This window comes from Manis javanica, chromosome 4, assembly GCF_040802235.1.
Source record: "Manis javanica isolate MJ-LG chromosome 4, MJ_LKY, whole genome shotgun sequence".
In the NCBI taxonomy this organism is placed as follows: domain Eukaryota; kingdom Metazoa; phylum Chordata; class Mammalia; order Pholidota; family Manidae; genus Manis; species Manis javanica.
Genome location: NC_133159.1, coordinates 45,814,207 through 45,840,241, shown reverse-complemented (window position 1 = coordinate 45,840,241; position 26,035 = coordinate 45,814,207). Strand labels below are relative to the sequence as shown.

Below are 26,035 nucleotides of genomic sequence, written 5' to 3'. Positions count from 1 at the left end.
TGGGTGATGAATAATAAAAAACAGAATGCAGCACTTCTATTTCCCGTAACAAGAAAACTAAAATCCAAATGTTAGTGCTGAAAGGGACCCTGGAAATTACCTGGGTCAACCTCATCTGACAGATGACTGAACCCAGAGCAAAGGAATGACTTTGTTGGGATAACTCTGAAAAGCACTGGTTGGCTTCCAGGTGCTCTTTATAGAGTCACCTATTTAATTTCCCCACATAGCACTTCTCTCTAATATTTTCATGTGTATTTGGTTATTTTCTGACTCTCTCTGACATTAAATGTAATATTGAAGAACTGAGCCCTTGCTGTCTAAAACTATGTTTGGACCATATAATAGATATTAATGAACATTTGTTGAAAGAGGAGTAAGCCAGGTATATAATCAGGTTTGTTTCCACCTGGACTAGTGATATTTATACAGGACTTTGGTTTGGAGGTAATCAACCCATAATTCTGTTGCCCGTGAGGGTTTTTCTAATCATTCCTACAGAGACTAAAGTCTTCCAAGCAATAACATTTTAGTTCATGTGGCTTCAGATAGTGAAGAGCTAAAAATAATCATCATTATATTCCTTTAAAAATATTAACCACTGACCTCTTCACACCTATTAGGATAGCTACTATAAAAAAAAGTGTTATAAGGATGTGTGGAAATAGGAACCTTTGTGTACTGTTAGTAAGAATGTAAAATGCAGCTGTTAGTGAAAACAATATGGCAATATAGCAATTCCATGTCTGGTCAAACACCCAAAAAGAATTGAAAGCAGGGTCTCAAAGAGATGTTTGTACACCATCTTCAAAGCAGCATTATTCACAATAGCTAAAAAGTGGAAGTGTTCCATCAACAAATGAGTGGATAGACAAAATGTGGTGTATACATACAATGGGATATTATCCAACCTTTAAAGGGAAGGAAATTCTGTCACATGCTACAACATGGATGAACCCTGAGAACATTATACTTAGTGAAATGAGCCAGTCACAAAAAGGCAAATACTGTATAATTCCACTTACGTGAAGTACTTAGAGTAGTCAGATTCTTAGAGACGGAAAGTAAAGTAGTGGTTGCCAGAGGTTGAGGAGCTGTTGTGTAATGGGTATAGAGTTTCAGTTTTACAAGATGAAAGAGTTCTGGAGGCTCACAACAATGTGAATGCCCTTAACACTGTTGAACTGTATGCCTAGAAATGGGTAAGGTGGTAAATTTTATGTGTATTTTACCACAAACAAAACATATTGACCACTGAGGTATATACAACTGTTATCTCCTTGGATCTGTACAATAATTTGGGACCATTAGTAGAGCCACCCCATTTTATAGTGAGGAAGGTAAGGCTCAGGGAAGTGCAGTGAATTGTACTAGGCACCTCACTAGAAAGTGGCGAAGCTGAGCCTTAGACTCAGGTCTCCTGCTTCTGTGCCCGGCGCTGGCTTCTCCCACTTCAGGGAAGAGGACGTGTAGTTGAATTAATTTGGCTGCTGGTTGAAATATAAGAAATCAGCACTTGGCAATTTGTGGAGAAAGCTATAAATGTGTGCATGGTGTGTGTGTGTGTGTGAAAGAGAGAGAGAGAGGGAGGGAGGGAGGGAAGAGGGAAGGAGGGAAGGGAATGGGCTGGCAAGAACACATACAAGCAAGCTCCCAGCACCTGCTTCATCTTCTTATTTAATTTCCCTCCCTTCCTAAATCTTCAGAAGGCAGGTGTGAGTCAACTATAAACACAGTAAGAAAGGTGAGTCAACATCCCCTCCACTGGCTGAATCAGAAGTCACTGGCATGGACATTGTCTGTGTGCGTGAAATTAAGACCTGTATTTACGATGATCAGGAGAAGACGGTGGCCCTCCCTTCTTGAAATGGCTCCATTAGATATCCTCCCACACTCTGTTTCCACCCCCTCCTACTCCCTGGGAAGATGACAAAACGTGCAGAGAACTAAATTAGATCTAGTGAGAAAGCGGGGAGCAGTGGGAGGAGCACTGAGCAGGAGTCAAGCCTGACCCTACCTACTGACACCTGCTCACCGTATAGCCGTATAGTCGTGGGTACAGCCCTCCTCTGCCCCAAGGCGGGGCACAGGGGCGTGCTGCTGCTGTCACTACCAATGTCTGCATATATTGAATTTGAGCTGAATTTAGAAGAGCCTAATCTCCCAAGGGAACTTGAAAATACAACAGGATCATTAGCCTCTTGTAACTAACTTTCATCATGGGCTTACTGTGTGCCAGGAGCTGTGACAGACACTTTACATATAGTAGTTCTCATCCTTCTGCCACTTGGCCACCTACTGTTATGATGAGGCAGCACTTGGAGGTAATACCAAGTATTGGTAACACCATGTCTCCCAAAGTGTTTGCCTAGATGGTGAAGAGCAGAGTCAGAGTTTGAACACAGACCTGTCTAGTTCCAAAGTGGGCTCTTTTCTCCACCCCATGGTATTAAGACCAACAGTCCAGTTATCAAGGGCTATGGAAGTACAAGGGGACAGGGAAGAAGTTAGCACTACCTGTCATCCCCAAGGAACATTCTGATGGTGGAGGTGGATATTGAAGTCATAAGAAAGCAATTGAAAAGTAGATGTCAGGGGGTGACTTTGTGAAGCAAAAACACACAAGCAAAGTCAGGGTATGGACAGTACAAGGTTTCTAGGAAAACTATAGTCCAGTTTGGATTAGGGGTAGTTGCCTGGGGCTGTGGTTGGGGATCATAATTCCACCACATTATGAGGAATCTTAAATGCCATCCTAAGGGATTTAGAACATATTTGTATAGGCAAAAAGGAGCCATAAAAAATTTGTATCAAGGGATTTATCAGCGATTGTTAATAGTCTCCTTAATAAGTATTCTTTATATGTTGTGAAGAAACTCAGCATATATGAAGAGTTTCAAGAAGGAGACAGTTTTCATTTATCACAAAGGCAGTAACATTACTGGCTGATATTGCCCAGTTGGTAAGCACTGCCATTACACTGGCCCTCAGAGCCCCTCAGCATGCATACTGAAGTTGGCTAATTTTTTCTCCTAGAATAATGAAACTTTTTTTTTCTTTTTGTATTGTAGGAAGCAATAAGAAGCTTCAAGGAACTTCGAGCCAAATTTCAAAAGCTTGATGCACCATCTCTTCCAGGGCCTATTAAATTTGCAGCAGGTGTTTCTCAGAAGAGGGACATTGGAACCATACAGTCAACAAGGATTTTGGCCAATGGGAAGCCCCTTTCATCCAACCACAATCAGCCCCCACAAAACTGCTCCAGTGATGAACTCCAGCCTCATAAGCCCCCAAAAATGAAGTTGTCCCAAAGGAGCAAGATTCAGAAATATTCCAATTCTCCAGGACCTCCAGAAAGGTCTACTGGGTTTGCGGTAAATTCACAGACAGGTTCTCTGCTATTAGACACGAATCAGCCCAATGCTGAGAAGAAAGTAATGGCAGCTAATAGTTTCAGAGACAAGCTCTGGAACTGGGAGCAGGTTTCATCTCAGAAAAGTGAGCTGTCATCAGCCTTCCTCCCTGCCAATTGTGGAAGTAGGGCCTTCCACCTGGAAGAGCAGAAGAGCACAGGGCTCACTCTAAAGGAGCCCAGGAAAAGGCTGGACATAAAAGGAGGCCAGACCCTTCCTTCCCAGAGGCACCTGATGGCCCAAAGAAAGTCACCTGATCTCTCTAAAGACCCTACCTTCCTACTTTCTCAAAAAGGCAGGAAAGGCCTAGAAAACCCCAGTCCTAAGAAGAGCCCAGCGGGGAGCCCCTGCCAGCCTATCTATGAGAGCGAGCTTACCAGCCAGGCCCCAGGTGAGAAATGTAATCCCATGGGCCCCAGGGGAGGGTCACTGTGGTTTTCCCATCTAGAGCCTGCTGACTTGAGATGGTCATATGTGACCTGGGGAATGTTTGCTCTACAATCCAGTGCAATTTTCTGAATTCTATGTTAGGTTTGGGTAAAGTGCTTAATTTCCTGGCATTATATTGAGAGACTCATTATATTGAGTTGGGCAAATTTGGATATGAATCCTAGCTCCACATACAAGATGTATGAACTTGGCCAATCTGCTTAACTTCTTAGAGCCTGGTCTGCTCTTCTGTAAATCAGATCTGCTGCCAGGCTTCCTGCCTCGGTAAACAGCACAGCCATTCTCTCAGATGCTGAAGCTAAAACCTAGGACTCATGCTCCATTCCTCTCCTGCCCTCACTCTCTCCATCACATCCACCAGCAGGCTCTTGGTTCCACCACCGAAGTATGTTCTGAATCCCTCCCCTCCTGACCATTTTGCCCTCTGCCTTTATCCCCATCACCATCCTCTCTCACCTGGACCATTGCCCAGCTGGTTTCCCTGCTTCCATACTCTTTCCCTCTTACATTGTGTTCTGTAAAGCATGGATCAGATCACATCACTCCCCCGCTTAGTAGCCTCCAGTCACAGTGGCTCAGGGGCTTGGTCTTTGCCTACTCCCTTACCCTGTTCTCACAGTAGCCTTCTTGCTCTTCCATAGATATACCAAGCTGGTCCCACCCCAGGACCTTTGGACTTGCTGATTCCTCTTCTTGGAACATTCTTCCTGATGTCTCATTCCCTCACTTCTTCAAGGTCACTGCTCAGTGCCACCTGTTGTGAGTGGAATCTGTGGATCACTCCATCTAAAATAGCCACCTCACCCCCATCACTCTATCTTCTTACACTGCTTTGGTTTTCTTCAGATCATTTATCCCTACCTATATATTTGTTTGCCTGAGTAAAATGTAATTTACATAGGATTTATATAAAAAAACTGCATTTTTACTACCATATCCCCAAGTGCCTAAAAAAACAGGGCCAGTTTCAGCATGTCCTCAAAGGTATTATTGAATGATTAAATGAATGGGTGGATAGATGGGGGATGGACTGATCTCTTGCTTATGACCCTATATGATTTCTCTTTGCACTTAAAATAGAATCTAAACTACTTACTACTGATTCCATGTCTCTGCAGCCCCTTGTCCCTGCCTATGCCTCTGATTTGTCTCCTGTTTCTCTTCCTCTGGCTCACTAGTCAACACTCGGGATTTCTTGCTGTTTGATGAGCAGACTTTGTTGTGCTTCAGGACCTTTCTACTTGCTATTCCCTCTACCTAAGGAACTCTTTTCTTTGACCTTTCTATTTAGGTCTAAGTCCCTTTTTGCACTTAGTTTTCTAAGTTCAAATGATACTTTCCCAGACAACCTTCTTTAACCTTTCTATCTAAAGTCTACTATATTATGTGGCATTTCACACTCTTATGTCATTCTTTTCTATTTCCTTCAAGAAGCTAGTAGATCTCTGTACCGTCTTGTTTGTTTCCACGATTTTCATTGGTCTCCTCTGTTAGATTGAAAATTCCTGAGGGCAGGACTATATCTATTTTTGTTCTTAACTCTGTACCCACCCAGCCCCTAGAACAATTCCTGGGATATAGTATATAAACAGTTATTGACAAAGGGACAAAAGGGAGGGAGGGAGGATGAATGGGAGATAAGCCATGTAAATCACTTAGTGCAGTGCCTGATAAAAATTAGAAGCCCAGTTAGTAAGTGATCATTCATTTTCTTATCTTCTCCTTAAATTTATAAAGATTGAAATCTCTGACATTGTGACTTATAATTAAAGCCTAAGAAGAGAGGAGACTTTGGTCATGACTGTTGTAACGCCTGCTGGTGAGGCAAGAAGGAAGCTTCCCCCGCCTTCTGGCTTGCAGAGGGCAGAGGACAGAGGACAACAGGGCTTTGAGGAAGTTGCACTGAGGCGTTGGTGCAACACTAGCCAACTTCTTTTGTGTCGGCATGGATTACCCACGTAGTCAACTACTGCATTATGTCAACCCAAAATCAAGGCACTTGGATAATGCAATTATTCACCTGGATTGTGCTGTTTTCAGTGTAAGAAGCAGAGACAGTTTTCTTATATAATATTATAATTTCTTTTGGAGTCTGGCTTATGAGTACAGAAGGACAAAATGTATAAAGTTGGGACTGTCCTGGAAAATTCCAGGACACAAGTCTGCACGTGCCCACATGCCACAAAGTTAGCCTTGAATCTTGTCCTAGGCTATGAGTCCTGGAAATCAGATATTAATTCCTACTTCTCTTTATAGCCCCCATGTTATTTGCTCATCGTAAGTGCTCAAAAAGTCCTGTCAGGCAGTTGTCATCATCCATTTCCTCTGAAGCAGGTCCTGTGCTTGGTGCTGGGAGATCAGTATGGCCTGACCCCTGCCCACAAGGAGCCGACATTCAATGGGAAGATAGACCAGCCCCTCTAATATTCCCCAGAGAAGTATTAACAATGTGTCATGGGGATTCAGAACAGGGTGTGGTTAATTCTGGCCTTGATTTTGAAATCAAGGAAAGTTTCCTAGAGGAGGTGTCATTGAAACAGGCCCTTGAACAAGTCAAAGCTTGCCAAGACAGAAGTGAGGAATCGGCATTTCAGAACCAGGAATGGCATAAACATATGGCTGTATGACAGCTTTTTAGGGCTATTTAAATCAAATCTGGAGAATTGAGTAGCCCCTGGTCTGAGTGAAGGGTATTTGGACTTGAGGTTGAGGAAGTAGGATGGTTTAGGGTGGTAAGCTAAGGATCTGGAAATGGAGATTTCCACGTGGTGGGCGATGGTGTTCACATGCCAAGAAATGGAGTAAGTGGGAGTCACAGGGAAGAAATTGGGCTTCGTCCCCTGAACAGCAGCATGGTGACGTGAGCAGGTGTGCATTCTGATCAGGGCACCCCAACTACTGGAGAACAGATTGGAGGAGAGTGAGACAGAGACCAGGACACTGGTCAGTTGTTCAAGAAACCATGAAATGGAAATACTAATAATCTACCTTTTTTTCTTATCTACGTTCAGAAAAAAAACTGGAAGACAGGCATCACCAGCTGCTCAAAACAAAGCCACTGCCTTCTGTTGGGTCTCTGGGTCCTCCTCCCGCAAAGCCTCCCAGACCCCCAGGGGTGAAGCTCCAGGCCTTCCAGAGGCGGGCAGCTGCCGCTCCAGAGACCCACGGGGAAGGTGAGGAGAGGTGTAGCGCCCGCAGCCAGGCAGCTGGAGGGAGCACGGCTCCCATGCCGGTGTCCTCCATGTCACCTCCCTTTCCCCATCGGCTCCCAGGTGACAGTGCCAAAGTGCTTTCTCCAGGAGCTGGGCATCTATCACTGCTCATTCCCCCAGAGAGCCCGTGGCAGCCTGCCCATGAAATGACAACTGTCGGGCAAGTGGCCCCTTAGCACTGCGGGGCCAGCCCACTTCCCCTGAGAGCTCTGCCTTTGATCGCTGGGAATCTGTCCAAGAGGAAGAAAGCAAAAAGTAGTCAAGCGGGAAGGCAGTGAGCCTTTGTGTTTCCTACAAAGCCTGTGTTGTCAACACCACCGTGTGGTAAAGAGGGGGAGGGAGGAAAGAGGGAGGAAAGTCAGTGCGAACTTGGCCTGTGATCCTAATGGTCCCTCAGGCCTCTGCGATCTGCCTTCCACAGTGAACTGAAGGGCCCACCGCCCCACTCCCTTTGGTCCTGTCCAGGAACTGAAGCATCATCAGAAGCCATTTGTCTGTGCTGTCTTGTATCTTCCTCTGCTATTTAAAGGACTACCTTTTCATCCTCTTTCTACACTCACCATTTTAAATGCCTTTGCCTCCGTCTGCTTTAATGAGCAGGAAGTGCACATACACTTTAGAGTGCTGTGTAGAGCTGCACAACATTTGTTTTACTGTGGTGGTGAGCACCAGCACATGGTGCACTGGGAGACCCAACATATTCTCTTCATTTGACTACTGTTGGCAACCTCATGGTTACATTTCTTTAACTCAGTGGTTCTCAAACATTGGCATGTCTTGGAATCACCTAGAGAACTTGTTGAGATAGAGAGGTGGGGCCCCATTCCCACAATGTCTGATTTATTTGGTCTGCACTGGGAGCCTGAGAATTTGCCTTTTGAAGAAAAGGATGCTGACCCTTGGGTGGCCCAGGGACCACACTTTGAGAACCACTGATCTAAGTCATCTTAAATCTTATCCTAAAAGAAAACCCTATAGACAGAAAGAGAGTGCTTATAAGAATATGAGAGCTCCTAACTTCAGTAGTATGGCCACTGATAACAGAGAAGGCTAAGTATGACTTTATAAATACTAATTCAGACCTCAAGCTATCTCTCTGAAAGGGAAGTTAGCCAGAGAACATGAACAAAGTCCTAAGCCTTTTGTAATAAAATGGGAATTATAAACCCCAGCTTCCCCACTCACTTGCTATGTAAATCTGGGCATATTTCTCATTGAATCATTGTCTTAATCTGTAATGTGGGGATGGTAACAGCTCCCATCTCATACGGTTAATGTGAGGATGAAGGAAATGAGGGTGGGAAATGTTTGAACAATATTTATGGTGCCAGTAAGTGCTCAATAAATACAGTGTGACCGTTACTTCAAGCATGTGCTGAGCCGCTGTGCTCTTTGCCCTGGGCCCTGTGATAGACATCCCCCATGGACAGTCCAGTGCTCAAGAAGGTCGAAGTCTAATACAAGAGTCCATACCCATGAATGAGCGCCATGAAGTATGGGTGGGGGCTGCACTGTAGGACCAGTGGACCCCTGGTGCTTGGGGGCAGGGAGTCTTGGGCCCCAGGTGAGTTACCACTCCACGTTTTGCCTGTAAGGTCAGGTCCCTGTACAAACATAATTCACTGTAATCAGGCTGCCGCCAGTGCCTCTTCTTCACTCTGCCTCTTGTTCTTGCAGCAGCTGTGGAAGACGGCTACCGGCCTCCAGAGGGGTGAGTATCTGTTTCTTAATTGCATGGGAGCACAGGGCATCAAAGAGGCTGCTTCACCTGCCCACGAGTAGGCAGGAAGCCCAAGCCAGGTTCCTGGATTTTCTCAGAAGGGTTGTAAGAAGAACAGATTTATAAGCAGCAAGATGCAACTTGTTTTAAAGGAGAGATTAAATAAACTGCATTTAACTACAGTGCTGACACTAAGTTACAAAGATGGTCCTCTGAGGTTCTTTTATTTATTATGCAGTTTGGTTAAGTAAATTTGAAACTTTAGCTTCCATAGTAATAAATTGAATTAGAGGCTACAGAATGCTGTAGGCAGCTGCTGTGGTGTTAGAAATTGGTAGAGACAAAGGACCTTCCATTTTCGGTGCACTCATTCTAAGAATTTTGCCATGGAAATGTTGGTTCATTAATTCATTCAACTAGATATTGAGCCCTTTGATATGTTATACAGTGAGCTGGCTACTTTATACAAATTTTATCCTTTCTGCCTATGTCCTCATTTTATAGCTGAAGACACTTGGTCTCAGAAAGTTTGCAACCATTAGTCCAACCCAAGTATATACAAACTGTTTTTTTAAATTGAGATACAATTGAAATACAACACTGTTTGAGGTATACAGCGAGTTGGTTTGGTATATTTATATTTTGCAATATGATTACGGTAGCACTAGTAATACCTTTATCATCTCACATAATTATTTCTCTTTTGTGTTGAGAACAGTTAAGATCTAGGGTCTTAGCAACTTTGAAGTCTATAATACAGTATTTTTTACTACAGTCACTATGTTGCGCATTAGATCTCTAGAACTTACTTATCTACTAGTTGTAAGTTCGTATCCTTAAACAACATCTCCCCAGTTCCTCCACCCCCTGCGCCTGGTAAGCACTATTCGACTCTCTGTTTTTACAAGTTTAGTTTCTTTAGATTCCACATACATATGATATCATACAGTATTTGTCTTTCTCTGTTTGACTTGTCTCACTTAGCGTACTGCCCTCAAAGTTCATCCATAATGTTGCAAATGGCAGGATTTCCTGCTTTCTCATGGCTGAATAATATTCCACTGTGTATATATGTACCACATCCTCTTTGTCCTTTCATCTGTCAGTAAAATAAACAGATTGTTTCCATATCATGACTATTGTGAATTGTGATGCAATTAATATAGGAATGCAGCTATCCAAGATACCTATTTCAATTCCTTCAGATATATTTGGGATTTCTGGATCAAATGATAGTTCATTTTAATTTTTTGAAGAACCTCTCTACTGTTTTCCATCATGGCTGTACTAACAGGTATGTCCAAACTATTTTGACTCTGTCACTTCACCTCCCTCACAAAGTGTTCCTGTTCTCAAGAAGATCAGTCTTAGAAGGACAACTAAACATAAAAACAAATAATCATAATAGTTATTCATTCATCACATTAATTGTTTATAACAGAATACGTTGTTAAGTTTTGTGATAGAGGAAGGAATAAGATTTAGAGTAGGGAGATTAGGGTAGTCTTTACAGAAAATATATCAGGTATCTATTCTACAGTAATACTGCATAATAATCAATAGCAAAGCATCAACAGCCTACAACCTGAACATGGGTTCAGCTGATCTGAGCTGGGCGCAGCTGGCATTGCTCCTATGTTGCAGACTATCTAGGCAGCCCTGCTGATACTGACTGGGGTTGCTGTGTGTCTGGCAGCAGCTTGCAGCTGGCTGATCTAGGATTGCCCTGACGTAGCACCATCTGCCTCACCCTCAGCAAGCTAGCTGAGGAACATGCCCCTAGCAGTCTTAGACAAGCATGATGAGCCCCACTACACAAATGGTTTTCAAGTCTCTGCCATGTCACATCTGCTGACATCCTGTTGGCCAAAGCGAGTCACATGGCCAAGCCCAGAATCAGAGTGGGTGGTGATTGAATGAACATTTCCATGGGAAAGAGCTGAGATCCAGGAAGAGGTGAAGAGTAAGGGTGTTAATCTGATCAGCCTATCACTGAAGAGGAGACATGTGCCGTCAGTATAGAGAGTAACCACGCTGGGTAACACGGGAAGGAGCACTGGTGGCACAGGCAGGGGGTGTGAAGTAACATGCCTCATCTGCAGACACTAGAAATAGGTAAGTAGGGTTAGAGTGCAGACAGTACAGTAAGGAATGGAAAGAAATGGGACTGTAGATGAAGCTAGGATCCAAATCATGGAGGATCTTATATAGCAAGGAATAGAGAAGACAACCTAGTTCAATAGCAACTGTGTGATGCAGAATAAAAGTCATGTGCTCCAGGAGCTCATGGGTTAGTTGTCCATTTGAAAGTGTTAAATCACAGCACAAGGTCAGTCAGTGGAGCCACATTCTATGTGCATACATGTGAAAGAGAGAGAACAGTTTAGACAGAACAGGCAATGATTTGCACTATTCACTCAGTGAATTTGGGCCCCGGTGTTACGGTTGGAGGAGACAATGTAATTCTGCTGTGCTCTGTGTCAGTCTTGTTTCCATCAAGCCTCCCATACTGGGAGCATCTCAGTGTGATTAGGAGTGTGCTGTGATTAGTGTTTAGCACAGTACATATTTTTCCTACAACTTGGCTCTACGCTTTCTCTCTGCCCTTTAGTCAGAGGCACAGCAATCCATTTCAGCACAGGGGACAAACTTGCTGTGATGGTCAAGCATTGGGAAACTGCAGTTAGTCTCTAAATGCTTCCCAGGGATTTACAAAGGCAATTTGACTATTCTGTCCTTTCACATGGACTTTAGAACCTAAACATCATCTGAAGTGAGGTCCCCTCGGTTATGATTCAGGCATAGTCCTGTAAGAGTACAAAGTGAAAGAGAAGAGAAGGGACCAGGATACTTCCGCGCAGCTTCGTGAAAGATGAAAGAGCTTGAGATGTATCCTGCATGATGGGTCAGAATTAGATTGGTTATTTATTTGTTCCCTTCAATGAGATTGTAAATTGGGCGAGGGTAGGGTATCATTCTTTCCAGAAATTACAACGTTCCTGACTTCTGGGTGGGTGGATGGATAGATGGATGGGTGGACAGATGGACCAATGAATGCTCAATATAGAGACAGAACATGTTGGAAAGCAAGGCAGTAGGAATAAAGAGGAAGATAAGAACAAAAAGTATTCTGATACGGAAAACTAAGAGGTCAGGTTGAATCCTAAAGCGTACTAAGTGCTATGCTACAGAGGTTGGATTTTACCTTATCAATGAACCAGTAAGTGGCATGATGCTGAGCAGCCTTAAAGAACAACTATCTTGGAAACTGGCACTTGTTTAGGAAGAACTTCTTCCATATTCATGGCTGTAATCTTCAGTACAGATATTAGATTAAAAATACAAAATGCAGCATGTTGGATATTGTTACTGGAAGGGAACCTGGCAATTATCTGATGTAGCCAGGCTGTACAGCATATTAACAAAAGCCTAGGGTTTTTACTCTAAGCCCTACCACTTAATATGTAGGTAACCTTGAACAAATGCCTTAACCTCTATAAACCTCTGTTTCTACTTAAGTAAAATGGGATATTGATAGTACCTAATTCATACAGCTATAGTGAGGGTTAAATGAAATAATGATTGTAAAGTGTGTAGCGCAGTGCCTACTATCTAGAGAGTGTTCAGCAAAGCTTGCTTAGCTATTATATAACCTCCCACCAAAAGTAGGAATCCATGCTCTGAACCTTAAACTCTGCAAAAATCTTTTGATGGGGAGCTCATTACCTGGAGAGTCCAGTGTTTTTCTTTCTGGGGGCAGATTTTCATTCATTCAGCATGTATTTACTGAGCAGCTACTATATGCAAAGCCCTCATATATATTGAGGATATAGCAGTGTACAAAGAAAAACATTTTACATACAGACACACATACATGCACAAGTGTCACCCTCTTAGAGATGCCTTGTTTGATCAACCTATGCTTCTGTTATCTCCTTTTGTTTATTTATTCAAAAGTCCTTCAAATTGAGCTGGAAAAGGAAAATGGCTTCCCTACCTCAGACTTCCAATTATCTGTCCAAGATCTATTCACTGCTGTGATAGACAATGCCTTTACTCCTTCTTTATATGACTGTTCTTAAACATATAAGGACTACATTCTTCTCTAAACTCATTGTTTTCAACCATTATTCACAAAATAGGAGTCTTTGTATTTTAGTTGTATTTCTATTGGATATATATTTTAATCATCTTGTTAGAAAGTCACTGCATTTACAATATACATTGTCATTTCTGAGCCCTTTCATACTGCATGTTAAATATGAGAAGCAGCATTGTGTAATGGAACAGCTACAGGTCTGGAGTCAGATTAGCATAGGTTCAAACCTCTCCTCCATACTTTAGACAAGTCATTTAACTGCTCAGCGCTTTGATATACACATCTGTAAAGTGGACACAATATTTACTTAATTGATTGTAATAAAGACTAAACAACATAAATTGTATAAAGCATGAAGTATATAGAAGATGCTCAATGAGTCTTGATTTTTTCAACCCTTGGCCTCTTCATCCCTTGTTATCTCTGGAATACTAATGTCTCATTCATTCTCAACCGTAAAGTGACTCTTTGGAGGTCATTTTTGTCATGTGAAACAAGCTGGTTGGCATATCTCTTGAATAAGCAGCCCCTATTTGTGTGAGCAAAGCAGGTTAGTCTCAGGGTGGCAGTTAGCTCTGGGCTTCCTGTCAGTACTTAGCAGAGTTGGCTAATATTTTATTCATTAGCTATAAATATGGCTTTTCCCCTGTTAAGCAGTGTCAGAGGGTAGTCCTGACTCAGGGAATCTCTAACTCAGAAGCTAAGGAAGCAAGAGCCTGTTTGTTGCAGGAGTAGAGAAGATGCAGACAGTACGGTTCCTCAGACAAGGGTCTGTGGCGGGATCGCAGGAAGTCTGCCATTCCTCTCCTGAACTTCTTAATTTTGTGTTTTCATTTTGATGATAGTCTTTAAAAGACAATATAAGCCTATTTTGAATCTTCTGGATGACCTCTTTCAAACTAATGCTTTGGAACATGCTTTTACACTGTGTTTTTGATATTTCTACCCCATGCAGAGTGTGAAACAAGTGCCTCCTAGGGCCAGGCATATGTACATATGACGTGACTGTCTAAGAACTGTGTTAGCCATCAGGGTGAGAGAGAGACTGGGAATGGGGGACGAAGGCCTCACCTGAGGCACCCGAGGAAGACACTGATAGTAACAGCACAGCAATGCTGTGGGCAAGCAAAATGCATCTCTTTTTTGATTAGTGGTAACTTCTATAGAAAAAAAAATTTAAGGCATATTTGGATAGTCACTGGGAATGAGAGTGAAATAACAGAAGCATAGGTTGATCAAAAAAGGCATCTCTGAGAGGGTGACACTTGGGTTGAGACCTGAATGACGAGGACCCAGTCATGAAAGGGCTGGGAGAAGAGCGTGCCAGGAGAGGGGTAGCTTGTGCAGAGTCTCAGAGGAGAGCCACCTTTGCATGTGTAATGAACTAGAAGGGAGGAAGCACAGCTAAAACACAGAGTGCTAGGGGAATGGTGGCAGGGTGCCGTGCTCCAGCAGATAGTGAAATACAGGATCCCAGGGAACAAGACAAAAAAAAATTTAAAAAGTAATGAAATAACTTAAAGATTATGACATCTAAGAATTGTATGAATCACAGGATTACGAAGACAGGAAGAGGTAGAGATGAGGGCTATTTGGAAAAGGTAGCAGGAGAACTTCCTTGAAAGCAGCAGTTATGGTGAGGCCTGAGAGGTGAGAAGGAGCTGGCCATTGGGAAGCATTCCAGGCAGCCACCCAGCATTTGCAAAGTGCTCAAGGTAGAAGAGAGCATGGCATCCTTGCGACACAGAGGAAGCTGGTGTGGTTAGAGCATAAGGAGTGGGGCAGAGAATGGCAGGGCTGGAGTTTGGAGAGGTTGCTGGGAGTGATCATAAAGGTGAGGCATTTAATGATTTTGTTGTTGCTTAATGAAGAATCATAAGCCTCCGGAGAGTCTTAAGAGGGATTGTGACAAGGTTTAAATTATCTTTTTAAAAGATCATCCTGACCAATGTGTGGATAATAGACTGTAGAAGGAACAGAGAAGATGACACTTAATTCCTATGTTAAATAATAAGTAGGAGCTGTGAAGAGGACCTTGGTGGCAAGGATATGCGAGCAGAGGAACCACATATATGTACACAGAGGCAGGAGCCATAGGTAATCTGACATGCTTAGAATGTATTGTGGCAGGGTGTGTATGGGGCAATGTGGCAAGTAATCGTTCTATCAATGTTGGCTGAATAATACAATAGACTTTGACCTTCACCATCATCCTGTTCTTCATTACCTTCATTTTTTGATTTCTCTCTGATTCTAGAGTGACCTGTAGTTCTGAGGAAAAGAGCAATGAGCTAGGAATCCCAGACCCACCTCCACTACCTGCAACAGTGAGATCTTAGACAAGTTACTGAGTATTGCAGCCCTTGGGTTCCTCATCTGTAAAATGCCTCACAGTGCTACTGAGAGGATGAGTGAGATCATGTACATAACCTCAACAAGAGTATTGTTTGTTCCAAGAGTGATTGAGAGCATGTGAGTTCCAGCATGAGAAACCTCAGAGGTCCTCTACTTGCACCTCCCTCAGCACATGGGACTGGCCTCACTGTGGCTTTGCTTGATAGTTTGTCCAGTCCACTGGGGTCCTCTTTGCTACAGTTCAATGACCTCCTTCTTTGATGGCTTCCATTGCAGTGGGAGCTGCTCATGCTATGTTTGTCAACTGGTGCTTCCCTTTTAAGGGACAGTATATAGCATGGTGGTTAAGACTCCAGATTCTGGAGTCAAATACCTGGCTCCTAATTTCTCCTCTGCCACTTAGTACTCTGTGACCTTGGATTGTGCCTCAGTTTTCTCATCTGAACATGGAAGGAATGATAGCATCTATTCCACAGGGTTGGATGAGAATCAAATGAGTTGATACATACAACTGGAATAGTGCCTGGCACATAGTAAGTACTCAGTCATTATTAGTTATTATTTAAAATAACTATGTATGTATGTACCCTCCTCATGAATGAGACCAGTGGTTTGACAATGCACCTTCAGAGTTAATAACATTACTCCCAAAACTAAGGCCAGAGGAGATGGCATGTTGTATGAGGTTATAGAGCACGTTAATAACATTTTCTTGGCCATTGTATTAGGGTTCTCCAGAGAAACAGAAGCAGTAGGACATATATATATATACATATTAGATTATATAGCATGTTATATGTTATATATATTTAATTAATTATTATGAGGAATTGGCTCACACACTTACAGAGGCAGAGAAAGCCCGCGATCTGCCTGGAAGCTGGAGACCCAGGAAAGCCAGCAGTGTAATTCCAAGGGCTAAGGCTTAAGAACCAGGGCAGCTGACGGCATAAATCTTAGTCCGAGGGCAGGAGAAGATGAGATGAGATGTGCTAACTCAAGTCAGTGAGGCAGGAAAAATGTAGTGAATTTCTTCTTCTCAGAGGACTGCATGATGCCCACCCATGTTAGGGGAGACAATCTGCTTTTCTGAATCGTCTATTCAAATGCTAATCTCATCTAGAAACACCCTCACAGACACACCCAGAAATATTATTTCATCTGGACACTATGTGGCCAGTCAGGTTTACATAAAAAATTAACCATCACAGTCATCATACTTGTTGCCCTTTATAGAAAAAATTGGGTTATAAATTCATGAATTAATAACAAAGAAATACCTAGTACCCAGGCTTGAGCAATGCTGGAGTTATTGTTTGCTGTAGGAGTCATAGTAGAATTAGTAAGGTTATGACACATTTGGTAGTAAGTTTGGACTTACAGACACACCCAGAAATAATATTTAATCTGGACACTGTGTGGCCAGTCGAGTTTAAACATAAAATTGACCATCAGTCATCATAGTTTTGTTGCCCTTTCTGAGAACACCTCTGCAGGCCTCCAGATGTGTTCCAAATAGGAAGCCTGTCCTTCAGGCCAGAGCCTCAGGACAAGCAAATAAGCCTCTTTCACAGAAAGATGGGGGTTGTATCAGTCTGCTGAAGATGCAGTTCCCGGGGGATGCTAGTCTGCCAAGGACTGACTCTCACTGATAGGGTTCCATGGGACCCAGGAATGCAAGTCCCCCTGGTCGCCAGAGTTGGGTGATTAAGGGGCATCCCCGGAGAGGCAGGCACAAAAACCAGGGCTCCAGATGTAAATGTTGGGGCACCCAGCACATGTAAAGCTCCCCTTCTCGAGATACAAGTGCTCTAAGGCACAGTGAGGGAGAACATGAAGACAGCACCTTCCGTCTGAGGTTTCCAGGAGGGATTACAGTCAGCCCCTATAGGGTGCCAGAATTATTTCTTGAAAGTACTGTTATTTCTGTCCTCCAATTTAGTATTACTAGCATGCTTTTGTGGAATGCCTATCTGCAGAGAGCAAATATTTCATTCAATATCTAAAATATACTTTTAAATTAGATTTTATTATTACTGTTTTATAGAGTAGGAAACTGAGGATAAAGGTATTTATCTAATAGTTTATAGGTAGAAAATAGAAGAGCTAGAATTCAAATTCAAATCTGTCTGACCCCAAGCTCCAAGTCTGTCTATAATTCTGTGATACCTCCCAACAATGTCTGTAGTCCTGGAGACAGACAATAGACAGATTATTTAATAAATGTGGAAACAAAGGAATTGAGGCATTAATACATTTAAATCACAGAGTTATTTGTTCCCTGCAGTCCAAGTTCTTTATATTGACCCACACTGTATTAAATCAAGGCAGGACTCAGGTCTGATTTTAATGGACCAGAAAGAAGAAAAAGACATTATCGGGTAGCAAAAAGGGAGATTTGAATACATCTATAATACTTTTTTTCCCTTTTAACATTAATCCTGGGACAGTCTCTCTGTAGAGACAATTTGATCTGAAAGATGCCTTTTTTTTTCTTTTTTACATTTGGTTGAAAATCTTTCCAGTCATCTGAAGTCAGGTATTTATTCATTTCTGACAGAAGTGGGACAAGAAATTGATTAGACATCTTCTCTCAATTTTTCCACAAATTGTTTCTTATTAATAAAGTTAATTTACCATAGACTTGGTGAGATTGTTAGACTACTGGAGCATGAGATACATGACAACATCTATAATTTAAGAAAATTTCTCTCCATCAATTCATGAAGGGAGAAGGAAAGAAAATAGGGGAGAAATTACTGATGCATTAGAGTTAGTCATTTTTCCTTTTCAGCAAAGTAAACTATTCATACATACTTTGAAATATTACAGAGAATATGATTTAAAAGAAAACCCTGAAAATGCCCAAAATGGTAAAAAGAAGGAAATCAATTGGGTGGAATGTGCTTATATAATAAAAAATGGGTCAGGGTGGGGTGGGGGAGAAAAAATAGAACTCCAGCTTTTTCTTTGTCTATCAGCAACTATACAAATACACCTGTAAATGAAGTAAATCAGGAAGAAAAAGTACTAAGACCTCACTTGAGTTAAGGTGGGAGGGTTATGAATAATTTTTGTTCTTTCTCCTACCCACATTCAGCATGATGTAGGGGTTTTCCATTTGTTAGGGATACAGGAGTGAAACCGTGTCACTCCCCAGACACATTTTTCTTCCCTCCTCCCAGAGGCAACTCCTATTATGAATATAGCAGTGTATCCATTTAGTGTGTTCCTTAAACTACAAACTCATATCTGTTAAAGTACAGTATTTTACATTTTTGTATAAATGGCATCTTACTTCATTCTTCAACATTTTTTCAAAGCTGTGTTTTCATATTTAGATTTTCAGAAATCTAAGAAAATGTTATAATCATCTCTTTGCTAATAAATTTGAAAATTAAGGGAAAATTGGCAAATTTGTAGAGAAATAAAAAATTATCACAGCAACTAAAGAAGAACTAGAAAGACTAGCAGGCCAATAAACCATTAAGGGGCTTGAACCAATAGTACACACAGCTACTCTCCCCTTTACCTACCTTCACATTTACCTCACCTCTCTACTTTTCCTGTACCAAGTATTTTTGGTGTGCTGGTGCAAGTCTAGTTTATTCATTGTAATTGCATATCGTATATATTTAATCAATATCAACATTTTCATACAATTGTTCTGTATTCCGTTACTGAGGGACATTTAAGTTGTTTCAAGTTTTCACCCTTTTATATGATGCTGCAGTAATCATCCTCATATATTTCCAGGTGAATATAAGCAAGTTTCTCTAGGTTTTCCCTTAGATGTAGGATTGCCAAACAATAGTAAATAACTCCAGTTTTACTATATATTGAGAAATTGTCCTCCCAAATAGTTGTGCCAATGTATACTCCCAAACCAGTATAGAGTTCCAGTTTTTCTATATTCTTGCCAAATGAGATATTACTTCAGACTCTGGAATTCTTATTAAAGTGATGGGTGAACTAAATTCTCATTGTCTTGACCCCATTTCCCTGTTTACTATGAGGTTGTCAAATTACGTCTTTAAGCTATTCAACTTTTCTCTTCTGTGATGTCTATCATATCCTTTTATCCAATTTCCTATGAGTTTGTCTTTTCCCTGTTGCATAATTTCCCAATAGTTAGGCATTAACTCTTTGTTATACTTTAGCATGAAGTATGATATTTGTTGGAGATTAATCTAAGGGAGTTTATGTGGAATACTTTTTTGCATCTATTAAAATAATATTTGGTCTTTTATTGCTTTAGTGTAATTGATTGCAGTAATAGATTTTCTTATGTTGAGCCATCTTTGAAGTCTTGGAATAAATTTTAGTCTTTCTTCAGTTTTTCTAGTATTTTATTTAGTGACTTTGCACTAAAATCTCTTAAGTGATGTTGGGCTATATTTTTAGTTTTGGTCCCTGTGGTTTTCATATCAAAATCATACTGTTTTTCTTTTAAAAAGTAGGATAGCTTTTCTCTTTTTTTATTCTCTGAAACTGTTCATTAAAACTTGGCTGTAAAATTATTTGGTAGAGGAAAAGTAGAGAGGTGAGGTAAGTGTGAAGGTAGGTAAAGGGGAGAGTGGCTGTGTGTATCGGCCTGCCAGTCTTTCTAATTCTTCTTTAGTTGATGTGATAATTTAGTATTTCTCTACAAATTTGCCAATTTTCCCTTAACTTTCAAATTTATTAGCAAAGAGATGATCATAACATTTTCTTAGATTTCTGAAAATCTAAAACTATCTCTGTTCTGTGTCCTTTCTTATCCATAATTTGTGTGTGCCTTCTCTCAATCAGTCATGCTAAAATATGGTTTAATATTAATAAATCTTCCTAAACTTTCTTTTGGTTAATATTTGGTTTTCATATCTTTTTCCATTTATTACACAAATAAAAGCTTTAGCTTTTCTTTTGCTTTTTGGCAGCATTATCTAGCTTTTTAAAATATCCATTCTATTTTATTTGAGTGGTCAAGCTATGTGCATTTATTGTGATTCTTGATATATTTGGACTTTTTCCCATTCTACTTTGTTTTGAATTTATTGTGAAATTTTGTTACATGCATATTTTCCTTCCTTTCCTGCTTTTTAATGTTTCTCACTGTATATTCTATTAGTTGAGAAGTTATTCTTTCTATGAATTAAAATCTCTCTCCTGCTCCTAAATGATATAAAGATCTGACAATAATTCCCATAGCCCTCTCCCACCATCTTCCATATTATTAATATTTATTCCATCTTATTCTTAAATTTCTACAAATTAATCATTTTTACAGTCAATACTTTTGATCACCATTGTTTCTTATGTCCTATTTCATTCCAGTTCAGTTTCTTTTGACTGAAATACTCCACTGTGATGTACTGCAGCAAGGATCAATAAGTGCACATACTTGTGTTCTGGAAACATCTTTGTTTCTCCCTCACCCTTAATGATGATTTAGCTGGAAGAGAACTTTATATTGATAGATAATCATTCCTCAGTGCTTTAAGATACTGTCCACAATCTCTACCATCTTTTGTTGCTAATAAAAGTCCATTGCCATTATTTCCTTAGCAAATAATCTATCTTTTCACTCACATAGATTTTACATTTTTTCTTTGACTTATGCTAATTTACTACAAACTGTGAAAGTGTGGATTTGTCATTACTTCTTATTATTGAAGCTGCTTCAACAGAAGGATGCATGTCCCTTTTCAATTTTAGAAAAGTCTCAGCTATTATCATTTGAATATTGACTCCTTTTCATCATCCTCATTCTTTTTTCCTTTTAGAATCCCTAATACATGTATGTTGGACCTTTTCATTCTACCCTCCCTACTGTTAACTTCTCCTTTAATATTTTCCATCTCTTAATCTCTCTGTGCTACATTCCAGGCAGCTCCCTCAGATCTCACTAATTCAGCAGAGCTCTCTTCTGCTGTGTGTAGTCACATTTCAATTTCTACATTCAATTTTTATTTCAAGAACTGTATTTTGGATTTCTATTACTCCTTTCTCCTGTCCCTAAATCAACATGTTCTCCTTTCACACACTTTGGTTTTAACCTAATGGCTTCTATCCCCTACTTATTTCTTACTCTTTTATAATAAGTAACTTATATTTCTTACTTATATTTAATAAGTAAGAAAAAACATATTTATTTTAAAGTTATCTACATGTCCTTTTATTAAGTAATTCTCCCATTAGTTATATCTTCTGACCAGCTGTGGTGGCTCACCTCCAGGTGTGTTTTGCAGCTTTTGATTATAAGCTTGTTCTGAGTGGGAATCATTTCCTTTGGAAACCGTAGGTGCCATTGGTTGTAGAAGCATCTTTACAGAACAATTTCATATTTGGTTCACAAGGGAGTTTGGATATCAAGTATGTGTTTTGGCTTTGGGTCTCTGAAATACACAGATAGTATGCATTTAGAACCCACACCTGTACTTTGGTGCTAGGATTTCTAGTTTCTGATTTGTCATGGATAATGCGTTTAGCTCAGTGGCCACAAACACCAAGCTTCCCAGCTCATTCTCTGGGAAAGCACACAGATACTTTTTAGAATTTGCTTCACAGATAGGATGGCATTCGGTGACTCTGGACTTCATGTTGACAGCTCTGTTCCGGCTTCCCATTCAGATGAGCCCTGGGGCCAGGCTTAGCTTCTGACTCAGACATTAAATCCCCAGCCACCCAGTCACTGAGAGCTCTCTATCCAGTCCTGATCTCCCTTTGAGCCCCTTGGCTGCAGTTCTCACACCTTTAGTTGTGAGTTTTTCTGTATGTCTGGCACCTGAAGATTTTACTTTGGTTTCCAAGTGAATTATGTATTCTTTGTATAAATCTTTGCATCATTATGTTTCATCCAGAATTCCTGTGTGTTTCCATTAGGGGTCATATGCCTTCCACATCTGTTTAGATCATAGTGACTGGACACACTTGTATTTTCTAATGAGGAAAAAAGTACAAAAAGTTTTAAGATATGTTTAAAGAAATGTTTTATGTTAAATAACCTTTTTTCTCCATGCTTCTTAGTGTTGAATTTGAAGAACCACATAATTATGAGGCGACAATTTCATATCTGAGGCACTCTGGCACCTCCATTAACCTGTGTGCCGCAAAGGAAATTGCTGATTGTAAGTCTGCTAAGTCAATTAATATTGTAACTCTGTGTGGAATGAAAATGTGTCAGAAATGGTATTTTCCCTCTAGCTAATTCTAAGCTTAAAAATTCACAGGCACGCTACTCTACCCTCTCATTTCTTTTTTCTCCTTGTCTGGTCTCTTAAAAATAGAATTAAGTCCAGCCAGGCATCAGTGCTATCTCACAACTTGTACTGCTGGCTTCTCCCGACCACTTCTATTCTCTCCTTCACCGGTCTACTCACATGCTTTGCCTTTTGTAGATATGTAGGGGGCAGGGGGTGGAAATCAAGATATGTTGATTCATTTTTCTTCCTTCTCCTCCTATAGAAACTTCATCTCTGTCTGTGGTCTTTCTTGAAGTTCCCTAGCAACTCCATGTGTGGTGAGGGAGATAACAGAATATGAGAATTAGGTCCCTGTGTCTAACCTGAATAGGAGCAGAGAATTCATTTAATGGATCTGACCACTGGTTCAGAGCTAAGTCTCCCTGCCTCTGGTATTGCTGACAAAGCTCAGACCTTTCTGTGAAAACAAAGGTAAGATGAAGCAGGAACTTAACAGCATTTCTACAAGTTTCTATGTCTTTTTTTCTGCCTATAGGATCACTAAATCTCTATAAAAGGCATAAGTATTAATAAATTACTAAATAAACACTAGAATTTACTGAGCCTATACTATGAACCACAGTTCTGTATACATCCCTGGTGATAGGCCGGTTTTATTAATCCGTTTTTAGAGACAGGAAACTGAAGATCAGAGAGACAGAGTTGTACAAGGTCACACAAGTAATATGTGGTAGAGCTATAATGTAAAACCAGCTCAGGCCTCTAAGATCCATGCTCTTTGCATAGCTTTGTGCTGCTTCTCATTCAAGGATGTTTTGCTTCCCTGGAAGGAGGGTTGGGGTTGGATCGTAAGCAGCCAAGGCATTTGCCTGGGAATATGTACTTAAGAAGTTTGTGGAGTAAGAGTTAGGATCCCTTGAAATTTCTCTTCCTTCCTTCAAGAAATAAGGGATTGAAGAACTACTGGAAAAACTCTCTCTCTCCTAGACTAGGGTATGAGATTCTCCCATATGGCTTGTAAAACACTAGGCATGAGAAGAGCAGTTCCTCCTCCATCACCCCCTAAGGCAATACTGCTCCATACTTGGGATGTCTGGCCCCTGCATTAGAACACAGCTTCTCAAATTCTAATATTCAAGTGAATTGCCTGGGAATCTTGTTAAAATGCAGATTTTGGTTCAGTAGCTCTGGGATTGGGCCCATGATTCTTCATTTCTCACAAGTTGTGTGTTGTGCTGATGCTATTGGTATCAGAGCACACATTGAATAGAAGCCTCTGCACCCCATTTAGACAAATTCCAACTGCATGCCTTTCTGCAAGCAAAGGACTCAAAGAGCCAGATGGATGCTCCAATTAGAGTCTGCACCTTCTCTCTCTGGACCACATGAGAATCCCAGAATGCTCTCCCCTCAAGCAGCCCTCCAAGATCCTCCCTGGGTCACTTCCATAGGTCCTTCCTCCTTGGTACAGACTAGATGGCAGGGAGAGCAATACATGGCGGGTGATGTCGATGGGGTGCAGGGTGGAGCTGGGGGTTGAAAATGGGAAGCTGCACCAGAGGCCTGCATTTGTTTTCTCCAGACTACAGATGTTCCAGGAGGGCCTGCCAAGGGGTTGTTTGAGGGACCAAAGAAGAAACCACTAATTCAGGCTCTCTCTAATCTTTCAATGAGGGATTCTTCAAGTACTTCATGGGCAGAGCTGCTAAGGAGGCAACTGTTTATAACTAAAAAGAGAAAGGGCTCAGAAAATAAGCTGCTGATGCAATTGAGAGGTAACAGAGCCTGGAATAATAGAAAGGGAAGGTTGGAGATGGGCAGGGGAGGCAAGGGATTCCCTGGCCAGAGAAGGCATACCCTCGTGGGCAATAGGAATAGACCTGCCGGGGCTGAAGAAGCTGAGGAACTATGCTGTGGGATCAAAAAGATTCTGTTATATTTCCCCATCCCTTTCCTTGTCCCTCTCTAAAGAGCTAAGATATACCCTACAGAAAAAAGAAAGGGAAGAAGTAGACTACTTTATACCAAGTTCATGTTTGTTTGACTCTTCCTGATGTTTTCCAGCCTATTTGCATCATTTACTGGATGAATGACATCTGAACTTCAGTTTCTTCACAAAATTGGCACAATATTACTGTGTGGAACTTTTCTGATTATTTGATAAAATAATATATTTCAAGTCAAGTGGAATTCTGCTTCTGGAAAGATGGAGCAGATGTACTTTTCTTTATTCCCCCTGCTAAGTACAACTAAAATCCCTGAACATTACATATAAAACAAACATAAGAAAATTAGAAGACTCTGAGAAGGTAGAAAGAAGGTAGACCGGCTTGGGACCGTGGGACCCAAGGAAGGATAGGTGGTAGATTCTCTGGGTTTTATTCTTGCCTCATATAATCCATACTCACAGCTGAAGAAGCCAGCAATCTGGAAACACTAATGGGCAAGAACAGAAAGAGCTCCAACATAAACCTGCTCTTTATAGCTAAAGCATCAGGAAAGGAGCAGCCTAGAAAGATAGAAAGCCCTCTAAACAACTGTTCTACTCCTGCCAAACATCACACACATACACACACACAAAACAACTGCGGCCCCACCCCACCAGCCAGTGCTGAGTGGGGAGCCTAGATATCCACACTCAACAGGGTGCAGTGATGCACCCAACCCTTCTGCTGAGGTAGTGTCAGAGAAGGGCAAGTAGGGAACTGGGACTTACATCCCCGCCAGGGATAAGAAAACTCCACCTACAGTGAAAGTGTGAAGATCTTGTAGGAAGCTTGCCCTCGAATCCATGAGCAGTAACAAGGTGCTCTCTCCCTGCCCTATTGGAAAGGTGTCAGCAGAGGCCTAGTGGAAAGTCAGGACTTTCACAACCTCCCAGCAGAAAGGAGGCCAAATAGGGAACAATAACAAGGCACTCCTACCGTTCCCAGCCAGGGTGTTATTAACAGAAGCCAAATGGGGAGCCAGAGCTGTCCAAAGTGGGAAACTAAATTTCTACCCCTCACCCTAGCAAATAAAAAGGCGCGCGCGCACACACACACACACACACACACACACACACACACACACACACACACACACACACACACACACACACACACACAAACCCCTACCCCCCTGCTGCCAGGAAAAGTCAACTAACACATAAGGTTTAAATAATAGCCAGAGTCTCATAACATAATACTCAAAATGTCCAGGTTTCAATAGAAAAATCACTCATCATACCAAGAACCAGGAAAGTCTCAACTTCAGTGAAAAGAGACGATCAATGGATTCCAACACTGAGATGACTGAAGTGCAAGAACTTCCTGACAAAGCCTTTAAAGCAACTATTACAAAAATGCTTCAATGAACAACTATGAACATGATTGAAACATGAAAGAAAATAGTTTTACTGAAGAAATAGAATGTTTCTGCAAAAAAATGGAAGATATAAGGAAAAACCAAATGGGAATTTTAGCAGTGCATAGTGCTAATCAGAAAAATAAGACATTCAGTGGATGGGCTCAACAGCAGAATGGAGGGAATAGAAGGATCAGTGAACTTGAAAAAAAAAAACCAAAACAGTAGAAATTACCCAGTCTGAGCAACAAGGAGAA

At 41.2% G+C, this 26,035-nt stretch overlaps 1 protein-coding gene across 12 annotated transcripts in view; it reads left to right on the top strand.

The window, feature by feature from the left end:
• Nucleotides 1–26,035, top strand: part of FYB2 (FYN binding protein 2) — a 110,523-nt gene that overhangs the window by 27,230 nt on the left and 57,258 nt on the right. For 11 of the 12 annotated variants that reach the window (XR_012130173.1, XR_005062241.2, XR_005062243.2 and 8 more), the window contains exons 2-5: nt 3,072–3,804; nt 6,875–7,036; nt 8,753–8,786; nt 22,258–22,358. Coding sequence is in view for 4 of the 12 variants with exons in the window: in XM_073233991.1 (XP_073090092.1) it covers nt 3,072–3,804; nt 6,875–7,036; nt 8,753–8,786; nt 22,258–22,358 (1,030 nt within the window). In the remaining 8 variants the exon portion in view is untranslated. The remainder of the gene's footprint in view (nt 1–3,071; nt 3,805–6,874; nt 7,037–8,752; nt 8,787–22,257; nt 22,359–26,035) is intronic. The other variant, XM_037021756.2, reaches the window with a different exon arrangement.